Source organism: Xenopus laevis, chromosome 5L, assembly GCF_017654675.1.
Source record: "Xenopus laevis strain J_2021 chromosome 5L, Xenopus_laevis_v10.1, whole genome shotgun sequence".
Taxonomy (NCBI): domain Eukaryota; kingdom Metazoa; phylum Chordata; class Amphibia; order Anura; family Pipidae; genus Xenopus; species Xenopus laevis.
In genome coordinates, this window is record NC_054379.1 from 123,999,250 (window position 1) to 124,011,671 (window position 12,422).

The following is a 12,422-nucleotide window of genomic DNA, read 5'->3' on the forward strand; positions in this document are numbered from 1 at the left end:
GAGCAAAACCTGTGACAGTCTGCCTGTGATTTGAGACTGGGACGGAGGTTCACCTTCCAGCAGGACAATGAAAAGAAGCTAAAGCAACACTCGAGTGGTTTAAAGGGAAATATTTAAATGTGTTGGAATGGCCTAGTCAAAGTCCAGACCTCAATCCAATTGAGAATCTGTGGTCAGATTTAAAGATTCCAGGATCCCATACGGTAATGATAAATTCATTATATAATCAGGAAGCATAACATTGAATGCACAATTACAGCAATGGCACAAGGGATGACTTTGGCATTAACTACGTTTTTTTAGTTAGCCCAAATATATAGGCCAAAACCACCCTCTGCAGGGATTACCTGACTGCTGCTTGAACAAGTAATTTCAGGTGATTCTTAAAAATTCTTAAAAAAAGGCAAAAATTACCCCACTGCCCTTAGGTAAATGTCATCTGATAAGAAATGTAATTGCTGCATGTTGGCAATTGAAATAAATGACCAATAAACACTAATTCGAATGAAGGAATATTTTCCATTCATAGAGAGCTCAGCACACGCACATGTGCAGGGTCACAGTATACATGAAACTTTGTATTGCTTTCTGATTACCCAATACCAGCAGGTCGTGTGATCTTAACTTTCTAGAAGGTTAAAAAAAAAAAAGGGACAACCTACAGTTGAGCAATTTACTCATTAAATAAACATTTTATTAACAAAGGCACACAAACTATTAACATTGAAAAATCTATTTACAAAATGCACATAATTTAGCGGCGAGTGCATTGTTGGTCATTGTTATTATGTCCATCACAACTGGTAGACTTATTTCTCCGTCTGTTTCTTGTCCCACCAATTTAAATAACAGTTCCTAGGAGACAATAAAAGCAGCTTTCATTTTTGTTAAATGGAAACAGTGTTGCTAACTTCTTCATACTGGATAATAAAATAAGGGTAGCTCTGATCATCGTTAAATATAACAAAAATCTGGGGATCGAAGAAATTGTCCACGCAAGAGTCATAGAGGTCACTGGTCACGCTCCCTGGGTTTAAAGGAGGAGGCCTTCTCATGGTATGATTCCCGACCACGTATCTTCCACTTAATACTTTAGCCAGGAACATATAGTGAACTCCTTTGGGTGAACGTTTGGAAAAGTTGTGGGAATAGCTGGCTTTCCTTGCAAAGTAACTGCCCTGTCCAAACATAGTGGCGTGCTTTCCACACACTCTTGGGTCAAAGTTGTGTTTACAAATTGCATCAACAGCCTCCTGCGATGTCCCATGAAACAGGTGCCTTTCATTCATAATTCTGTCCAGTCCCGTCATCTTCCTTGTCATGAATTCTTTCTTTCTAAACAGTGGGTAAAAAATGGGCTATTAGAACACATCTCTATAGGACATTATATCGACCAATCATACAATATGGCAATAGTAAGTATTGCATGCATCTTCCTTGTGGTGGAAGACAATTATTATCTGAAGGTCATTTATCCAGACAACTTAAAGAACTACATTACAAAATAAGGCATGCCACATAAAACAAAAAAGAAAGGTTTAACTCTCTGCCAACAACATCAATTCTAACATAGCCGGCTGACAAAATAGAAACCTGGTTTTGGGGATTCTCGTTTAAATGGAAAAAATGAGAGTCATGCTGAAACAAGGTAGGCAAATAGCTAATTATTCACTGTGGGACTGCTGTTAAATGGCACTTTAGAGTGACTTTCCAACTACAGGAATAGACCTAGTGATTTATTTCCCCAAGCACTGACCTCAGTCATCGGGTAAACCAGCTCATATATACTTAATCTAGCATTAACAACCTTTATTCCACGTGGGGTTGGTTGTGTCCCTAAGGAAACTTATTTACAGGGAATCCTAAACAGCTTAGTAGAAAAAAAAGAGTCAGGTCAATGCAGCACATGTTGATCCATGGCTGGATTAAAAAACCCATAGCAATGATCTAACAGCAGGCGGCATGATGGCTCAGTAGCTAGCATGATTGCCTTGTAGCCCTGGGGCCCTGCACTGGGCACTATCTTAAAGGAGAACTAAACCCTAAAATGCAGTGTTGTATATGCTGAACTTATTGCACCAGCCTAGTGTCAGCTTCTCAATAGCAGCAAAAGATCCAGGACTTCAAACTTGTCTCAAGGGGTCACCATCTTGGCAAGTGTCTGCAACACTTACATGTTCAATGGGCTCTGAGCAGCTGTTGAAAAGCTAAGTTTAGGGGACGTCACAAATTATCAAGCAGAAAATGAGGTTGGTCTTTCATATAAGCTGATGCTACAGGGCTGATTATTAAATTCTGATGCTAGTTGCATTGGTTTATTTGCTGCCATGTAATAATTATCCATATTAATTACTAATCAGCTTTATACTGTGACATTTCTATTCTATGTGTACTGTATATTTTGAGTTATTCCCTAAGCTCAGTAAGTGACAGCAGCAAAGAGCATGTGCAGTGAATCATCAGAAAAGAAGATGGAGAGCTACTGGGACATTTTTTGGAGACACAGATCTTTACTGCTAAAGGGCGTTGGTTGCCTGGAACTGGTATAGAAGCCCAAAACATAATGTACAACATTTCTAGCTCTAAGGGTGTTCTGCTACACTCCAAAACATACAGGCTGGTGAATTGGCTCCTAATAAACCCAATGAAAATGACCCTTGTGTGTATATGATGTGCCATGGAACTAAGGCTATAAGCAATACAGGGGCACAGCCTAAAGATGATGATGAACAACCACTGAAAAATGGTCTATAACATGTTGGTGCTATAGAAATAAAGGACAATAATGAGCTCATATTATATTGGTACACTACCGACTACTGTATATTAAAGAATAAATTAATAAATTCAGAGTTGGTCAGCCTGAGATATGTGTCTATAACACAGCAAACAACGGAGGGTGCAATGTTGCCTTTATTTCCGACTAAGAGAAAATATTTATCCCATCTGATAAGCTTTTCTATTGCCATGTCTGTGACAAGGACAATTTGTTACAGTGACATATTTCAGAGCCTCTAAACCACTAGCAAAAACACAGTCTGCCCGATGTTCCACAAATAGATTTCTGTCAACGACATTCGGCAGTGATGGAAACAGGCGTTTAATGGAAGCAGTTTCTTTCCCCACCTTCCCTAAACCACTAATATCTGGCTATGTAATTAGGTATAGAACTTAAAAAAGATTTTGTAAAATATGTTTATCACAGAGAAATAAAAAGGCCATCTTGTAGCCCCTAGGCATCTCCTGACAGCCTTCAGTAGGAACTTGTAGTTTAACAGCTTGGGGGACACAAACCGTATTAAATGAACAATAACATCAAAAAATATGTGTTTTAAAGTAACACCGCACTGGTAAAACTGATGTGTTTGCTTAAGAAACACTACTATTGTTTATATAAATAAGCTGCTGTGTAGCAATGGGGGCAGCCATTCAAAGGAGAAAAGGCTCAGGTTACACAGCAGATAAGCTCTGTAGAACATAATGGTGTTATCTGTTATCCACTATTTAACCTGTGTCATATAGCCTTTTTTTAATTTCCACCATTGCTACACAGCAGCTTGTTTATATGAACTATAGTAGTGTTTCTCAAGCAAACACATCAGTTTTACCAGTGCAGGGCAACAGTACACCTTGACCTATTGTTCCATAGGCTATTTACTTGGCCTTGATAAATATTAAAGTCATTTTAAAGTACCTCTTATATTTTTCCCACAGGAAGAGGTTCTGGACGCGCATTATCTTTAAAATGCGGAACCTGGTCTCTGGCACCGTTTTGTGAAACAGAGTATAAACCGTCCTGTAGCTTTTGTCTTCTTTGGACATAGGCACTTGAATGAACTCCTGAGATGCGTCCATGGGTAGCCAAGTTTCAGGGTAGAAGTTGGGAGAAGTAATTGCTACGGGAGACGGGACTTGCAGGGAATCGGCTTGGTTTGCTGGAGATATTCCACTGAGTGTTCTAAAATCAAAGAGAAATTAGGCATTTAGACGTGCAGTTGTTAATTGGTACAAATCCACATTCTGTTTACAGCAGGTGAACCTCGAGTCAATGAAAGGGAGAAGACAATGCCTTACAAGTCACTACAGGTTTCAGCTAGACATGACAAGCCTAATCTGCCTCGTTGTTTGACCTAAATTAGAAATGAACATATCAAATTGCCTTCAATACAATGGATTTCTGCCTAATCTCTAATGATGTGAAACATTCAGAGAGAGAGCAGCCCAAAACACACAACCTATTATTTCTTTAATTGCATGCACTATGCACTCCGTTGGGACTAATATCATGGCATTTTAAAATATATATCCAATAATAAAAAGTAATATGCCTGTGCAAAACATCTCTCAGCATACATCTCATATATACAGTTTAATGCAAAATGCTTGAAATCACCCACGGGTTATATATGTAACCTATACTGCCACAGAACATTTTTGTTTGTTGTGCTATTCTCCACATATACTGATATGTGGAGTAAGGCTGAGAAGTGCATGGATTATTCCCTGTGTTCATCAGTTGCTAAGGGATTTGAACTGCTGGTGTCATATTGTGAGAACATTCAAATACCATATTTAAATATATTTCTTAGTGATTTTAATCGGGATGACTTAACTCTTTGTCAATATGTAAAAGTTAGTTCAGTCTGTTAGTAAAGAATTTGTTTGTACAGCACCAGCATATTCTGTGGAACTGTACAGTACATTGTGGTGGATTTACACATTATAACAACCAGAAACAATACAAATAATACAAATAATACATGAGCCTAAACAAGCCAACATGTGCCTGTAACGTCTTACAATACAGGGGTTTCTCCGCAACATCTGAAGGGTCAACTAGGGCTGCTCAACTCCCCATTGGGACCATCAGCCTTCTATTAAAAATGACAGATTTTAGGCTTGATCTAAAAATCTGCCAATATTCAAGATGGCAATGATGGGAGGTATGAATCAGTAGGTGCAGTCACATGCTAATGACATACACGAGTGGAACAGCTCATCGTGTGACCATGAAGAATCACTTTCTAGCTCTTCCTGTGTAACTGAAGAATGTATGTAAATAACACTTATGCACGCAAGATGTGACAATGATTATGAGACGGTTCTTGTAACCGAGGGGGAGTGACATTTGTTACTTATGATTAACCATACAATTGTTTTGCAACACCGAGCACAGAAATAAGATGAGGACGGGGACATGTAAATACACTAAGTAGAGCAGACCATTTGCAAGAGCCTGTAAAACAAATAAGGCTTGAGACTTCGACATTCTCTAATAAATGGGAAGCTATTCCCTACATTACACTTGCTAATCTCTCTCTCTCGGGGCTGCTTTTTTGATAAAAAAAAAATTACTTTGTCACCATACAGTGGCAGATGAAAATCCCATCATAGAATTTACATGTACGGAGAATAGTACTGAACAAATTGTTAAGCCCTATCTAGGCCTAAATGAATATTTCCACTTGTCAGTACTGGCTGTTACCCTGATGCATGAACTTTGTGTTATTACTGAGGCCAGTTTCACACATATTTCCTTGCTGTCCATATTTCACTTGCCAGCTGGCTCCATTATCTTTTGAAGGGTAAAAGTTCTAATTCTATAACAAGGCTAAAGGTTAGCTGTAACGTCAACCGTTTCAAAGTTGCTTACATATGGACATCTAGTGCAAAAACCCTTAACTCTATATGCTTTCTGCCCTCAGAACAAGCCTAAACCTGCTAGACAATTTGGTATACCTACAAAGTGCCGGCAATAACGCGGGTAGGTGTTTTCATTTTGTTCATATCCTCCATGTATTATTTCTCTGTGTTTATGGCGAGTAAATCTAGTGTAATTTGAGTGATTACATGCCTAACCTCTGAAATAACCATTCTTTTTTGATTACCAACAATGTAGGGAAAATAAGGGGAAACCACAGTGTTTGTTTGCAAGCCCCAACATGTACAGCTGTCTGTCAGCCTATCCATTTCCTGCCTTACACTTGCACAGGACAGAATGTTCCTGAATGTGGTTCTGTGCAATTATACTTCCAACCGTGCAGAGGATCTACAGAAATGATACAGTTTTGCTCTAATCAAGACAGATTGCACTGCAGTTCCCTGTTGATGAGTGCACACATCACCATCAGAACACCATGTATATATATATATATTGTTCAACTACAACATGAGATACTGGGAGTTGTAGTTAACAGACAAGTGGAGAACTATAGCATCTTGTATGTGTGATAGGAATTTACTGTAAACCTCACTGGGGCAGGGATTATAATCTCTGTTAAAAGCGGAGGAATATATCGGCACTATAAAAAGAATAATAAAAAAGGAACCATCACAACATCTACAATGTACTGGGGCTGCTTTACAAACATGGGTGCTGAACTGCGCAAGCTATTAGCAACCGGTCAGTTATAGACTATTCATAAGCAATCTTAATTAGTTACCTTCGCTCTTGTGCAATATAGCAATTTGTAAATCAGCCCCTTCAGCTTTAAGGGCTATTCCACACGGGGAGATAGCGACGCGTTTGCGGTCGCCGCGACCGGCGCAGGCGACAGTTTAGTATGGGCGCCTATGTAAAAACGCCTGTGCTAACCACACGAGGCGATGCGCTTTTCAACAGTCGCCTGAAAATGCCTCGCCAGGCTTTTTCAGGCGACTGTTGAAAAGCGCATCGCCTCGTGTGGTTAGCACAGGCGTTTTTACATAGGCGCCCATACAAAACTGTCGCCTGCGCCGGTCGCGGCGACTGTCGCGGCGCTTTGTCGCCGCGACCGCAAACGCGTCGCTATCTCCCCGTGTGGACTAGCCCTAAAGAGTACTAATACTTTTCCAAAGCCAGCAGCCCCATGCTCAGTAATGCAGCAGACACGGTTATTTAAGTGTGTGTGTGTTTAAGCACTGGACACAGCAGACAGTAGCTTTTTAAACTAAGCTCAGTGATTCATTTTTGCTTGTGACCGTTACTAAACAGATCCTGTAAACCGCACATCCCACCGCTGCTATTTTTCCATATCAATCAAGCGTCTGTTACGAACGCCCCTGCTGAACGTGAGCCAACCGTTACCTCTACCGTGTAATTAGAATCACTGAAACCTCTTTTTTTTATGTTGGGCTGAATAATTCAGATTTGTTAACACTTTCCTTACTCCTCAGCATAATTTACTTGTTTTCGATTTTAGGTCTGTGAATACGTTCATCTCCTAGTAGCAATAGTGCCCTAGTGTTATAATTAAGCACAAACATCATTTGTTTAGGGTATGGGCAAAACTACAAATTATTCTGTTATCTACTTGTGTCTGATGCATAAAAATAAATATGAAATGTTGTCAAGATGGTAGCACATCCCAATCTGATTTTTAATAGAAAAGAATAGTAATAATGGAATATCCATTCAATCTCCTAGCAAGTTAGTAGCATAAATGACACCACAGTGAGTGCATGTATAGGCAGGACATAACATTGTAGCACTCCAGACCATCATGGCTTAATTATGTAACTGTCACCCATTTCTTGCATTATTAGGTTTGGGTCTGATAGATCGACTTTCTGTGGGATCAGCAAGAGCTGTAAAACTGTTTGAGATAAAAGAATTTCCCAGTAGTGGCAATGCTTAAGCAAGGGCAAGTAGGCTGGTTAAACAAATGACAGCATGCATGCAGTTTATCATGATGAGCAAGAATCTCAGCAGTGACTTCCAAAAGGCCCATCTTTAGGGCCCATCATTCTATGATCACCATGCAATGTTATCCTACCGCTAGGCACCTCTTGTAACAGTCCTAAGTTAACTCTTTCAGTCACAGCATCAGCACTGGCCAGGTACACAACATTGTAAAATATAAAAATATAAAATGTCACAGAACAGCGAGTTGCTTCTTTACTCTGGTTTATGTCTCTCCTTTCATTTCTGTCAGCTGCCCCTCCACTGGAGTACTGTATGTGCTCTCCAGTTATTCCTCTCCCCCACAGGTTCCCACAGTGCTTTTACTGCAGATAATCTCTTCTTTAGACCCATTCCTTCAGATTCCTCCATGGATTTGGACATCTCCCCCACACTATGGTTTATTTTCAGCACTAAAGTGTTTGTTTTTTTGTCTCTAGATTCCCTATCCTTGCCTCCCCATAATCCTCCTCATTCTTTAAACTGGTGGAGATCTGTGGAGAGAACATCCCTCCATATATAGGAGAAAGCTGTAACATCTGCTATTTTGCTTTCATATGCATTCATATGGATTTTGTGAAAGTAATATTATACTTGCTAGTGTGGGTGCATAAATTCAGCTACTGTGGAAAGTTTTTATTTAAGCCACCTGCTGTTAAAATACAACACCTAGTATGGTCAACAGCAAGCTGGATTCTTAAAAAATGTACCTGAAGAGGATATTTTGCCCTACCTCCCCTAAAAAAAGAAAAAACTGAACACCCACTATCACAGCTCAATCATGCAGAGACTGTTTTTCAGTTTCTTATGAAAAAATATTGACAAATGAACAGGGTATTAGAATAGTAAGCTGCCACACGTTACAAAGCTTTTTCTGATACACATTACTTACTGGAGATGTGGCAGAAGTATCACAGAGGATCGGAACAAGGGCCTGCGTTTGATTTCCTTGCGGAAGCATGCGTTCTGCTGGAATCCATCCTTTATATTCAGAATGTACTGGTTGTGCCATGTAACAAAGCGTACCTCTTTTAGGCCCCGGCAGTTGGCCTCTTCTATCAGCTTCACGACAGGCTGTTGTGCAGAAAAAGAAGGTATATTTAGGAAAAAAGGTATATTAAGTAGAACGTTGGGACATGTGTAGGAATGTACGGCCTACAATACTCTGCTCTGGTACCGGGACATTCTCTTGCCCTGTCACCCTGTCAGTTACAAATATTTATGTAAGATGGGAGTGGTGCTCATGTTATCAGATTAAACGGCAAATATTTTATTAGGTGAGCTCCCTGACATTGGATGTCTTAAGCAAGCCTTTTGTTGCATAGGAACCTATATTTTAATCAACAGCATTTGCATTTAACAGCTGCTGGAAGGTTTCCCTGTGTATATACTCATTTACATGAGGCAGTATTCAAATATTTCTCCACTATGCTAGATCAGGGGTCCCCAACCTTTTTCACCCTGTGAGCAACACTCGGATGAAAAACGTGTCCGTGAGCAACACAATACGTGAACAGTACCGCAAACATAATTTTTTATTAATAATAAGCATATACTCTAAATTAAAATGATATATAATATCAATCAATGTGAGATCTGGCACTGTATGTTTTCTGCCCTTTTTTGAATGTCTGGGGTGTAGTTCGCAGGAGAAAAAAGGTAGAGGAGATTGTGGCACAAAATTGGGAACAAAGGAAAGGGGAAAAAGAAATGTAGGATGTTGAACTTCTTGGAAATAGATTTCACAGGTGTAGTGATCAGGGCCGGAACTAGGAGTGGGCAGGGTAGGTGCACGCCTAGGGTGCAATCACAGGGGGTGGGGGGGTGCACTTTTAAGAGACATTTTTTCTTTGTTTTTTTTTAAAACCTTGGTTTGCTTGGCCTTTATTCGTTTTTCAGTTTTATAAACTGACTTCTCGACTTCTGCTGGCACAGGTACAAATTAGGGGTAATATGATAGATTTTAGATTGGGGGTAACAATATGATGGATGTTTTTGCTTATGCTGGTACAGATTGAGGGCTTGGGGGCAATCTGAGGAATTGACAGCCGTTGGCACAGGTATAAATGGGGGCAATATGATAGGTGCTGGCACAGATACAGAGCAATATGAATGATAAGGTGGAAAATGGTAATGCAGGACCAGATGGGGGGGGGGCGGCACTGAATGAAGCCCTTGCCAAAATACCTTGGTCTGGCCCTGGCAGTGATAGAAGTGGATGAGTAGGTGGCACAAAGGAGACTGGGCAGCATGGAAATAGTAATCATGTGGAGTTGGGAATAATAATGGTACAACAAGGTAATAGGTGAGGGAGAAGAAGTTACAGAGAATGTGAAGTTATCAGAATTGGTACAGTAATGGCAGGGACTAGGGAGAAGAGCTCACTGTGGGCTGACATATGACATCAAGGCGTCAGAAAAATATTATGTTGGGTTGGGAAGGGAGGGACAGAAACTATTGCGAAACTATTGCGCTGTTATTAGTGCTCAATGCTGGATATGCAAGCATTTCTTCTGCCAGCAATAAGATTATTGTTAGGCTACAGAGCGCTCCCTTCTTTCCAGCCCCATACCATTACTGTTTTACCCATTAGAACCCTACTCACTAGCCTTGTGTAATAGGAAGCATTTTAATAGATTGTGTGCCAGCGAAATCCTTCTCCCTGACTCACCATAAGAAGCATATATCACAGTTTCAATTCTAGCACGATCCTTTCTATATAGTCAACTTGTAACAGTGAGTTAATAGTGAGTTATAACAGCATTATCTTTTCTGTCCATTCTCTTCCTGTGCTTCCTACTCACTGCTCCCTCACAGAAGGTCTAATCTCGAACACGCTGTTATAACTCACTGATCGATTTGACAGGAGGCTCACAGAACTGATAGGGGGAAGACGCTGGCAATTTATGAGAGACTATGAGAGCTAGGGAGAAAGTATCACACTGAAACTGTTACACGTACTACAGAAGGTTGGCTATATAGAAAGGATCGTGCTTGAATATACGCTTCTTATGGTGAATCAGGGAGAAGGGATTTCGCTGGCACACAATCTACTGAAATGCTTCCTATTACACAGGGCTAGTGAGTAGGGATCTACTGGGTAAAACAGTACTGGTATGGGGCTGGAAAGAAGGGAGCACTCGTATTGCTGGCACAGTGCCGGAATCCACTTTGCTAAATGGACACCCGCTGATAAGCTTACGCGAGCAACACCAAGAGGAGCTGCGAGCAACATGTTGCTCTCGAGCTACGGGTGGGGGGTCACTGCTCTAGATAGATCAGTAAGATCTTTTGACTGTAGGTAAAGTGAATAATTATAGATTCAGTTTTAACGTCCAATTAGAAGCAAGAATTAGAAATATAATTTGTGTATTTGAGCTCTAGCTCTGTCCATATTTGCACGCACACAGAAAAGAAGTACCTATGGGTATACAAAAGAATAGGAATTTACCTCAGAATACTCCCTCCACCCGAAATGATCTCGGCAGAAGTACTTCCACACGGTGTGATAATTCGAGGACACGCCAGAGGTAGTTGGTGTTGACAGTCGTCGGATTTGGTCAAATTCAAGAGATTCATATATCTCCATACAGTTCAAGTCTACAAAAAAATCATGTCCCCTTAAGAAAAAAAAGAGAAAGAGAAAAAAAAGGAGTGTTAGTGCAAATTGCAATTCGGCAAGGCAATACAAAAAACAGCATGAAGCTTTGATTAAAGTGATTAAAAGTAAATTCTGCAAAACATTAACTTCAAATTCTGGGGTGAATTGTTTATTCACAATTTCATAGATATTCCACTAAGACCAATAGGATCAAAATGGTGGGTGTACAGCTGACCTCCATGTAAAGACAACAATCCTTTAATATAATGAAGGGATATCCATCAAATCCTCACATGGCGGCTGTCAGGGAATGCTGAAAATTGCAGCTCACTAAGATTATCTGACAATTCTCATTTCTGATTTGTTGGAGAAAGCATCTTTTCCTGGGTGACTCATGCTGGCACAAGCACTAATAAGCACCTCATTAAAATATCTACCTATTGCACGAGGAAGCTGCAGAACATGATTTATGAGGACTTGTCAATATGGAGACATTATTTAATTAAATGATACATTATTCACTCTTTATGGGAGAATCACGATGAATAATATGCAGTGGCAATAAACAAACACCTGAAATTTGCTGCAAATAATTGTCTTCCTTTACAGTTTTAAATAATGTCTTTATTGTTCTAACCTTCTGACTCATGACAAGAGTTGCTTTGTTTTTTTTAACATAGGAAATTCAGGTTTCATGATATTCTAGGGGCATATTTATCGAAGAGTTCAGCACAGTTTTGGCAAAGGGATTTTTCATCACTGCCTTGTATAGGATTTTTAATAAAAGAATTGTGGAATTCATTCTACCATGTGAATTCTCTCTTCACCTTTTAATAAATACGTCTCCTAAATCCTATTCAAATATATATAGAGAAAGCAGACAAAGTTATCTAGATAGCTGTGGTGAAGTTATCTTATATGTATCTATTCCACTAAGGGTAAAGCTGGCCATAGATGTTGAGAATGTGAGACCACGATTTTCTCGGAACTATTGTACGATCGTACGAATTGACCATCAACTAAAAAGACCAATTTGCCAGGAAAACAAAGGGGAGCTGCCTGCTTGGCCCTGCAAACATAGATAGATTGCACTGGGACCGACCTGGCCGATCAATTTCCTGACAGATGTAGGCCGAAAAATCGTAAGATGTACGATTGTTC

At 40.0% G+C, this 12,422-nt stretch overlaps 1 protein-coding gene across 1 annotated transcript in view; it reads right to left on the minus strand.

Moving 5' to 3' along the window:
- Positions 1-672: 672 nt before the first annotated feature.
- Positions 673-12,422, minus strand: part of tiparp.L (TCDD inducible poly(ADP-ribose) polymerase L homeolog) — a 34,986-nt gene continuing 23,236 nt past the window's right edge. Inside the window, exons 3-6 of the mRNA XM_018263765.2 lie at positions 11,112-11,280; positions 8,553-8,734; positions 3,695-3,958; positions 673-1,335 (exon numbers count right to left, since the gene is read on the minus strand). Of these exons, the coding sequence (XP_018119254.1) occupies positions 888-1,335; positions 3,695-3,958; positions 8,553-8,734; positions 11,112-11,280 (1,063 nt within the window). The 3' untranslated portion in view covers positions 673-887. The remainder of the gene's footprint in view (positions 1,336-3,694; positions 3,959-8,552; positions 8,735-11,111; positions 11,281-12,422) is intronic.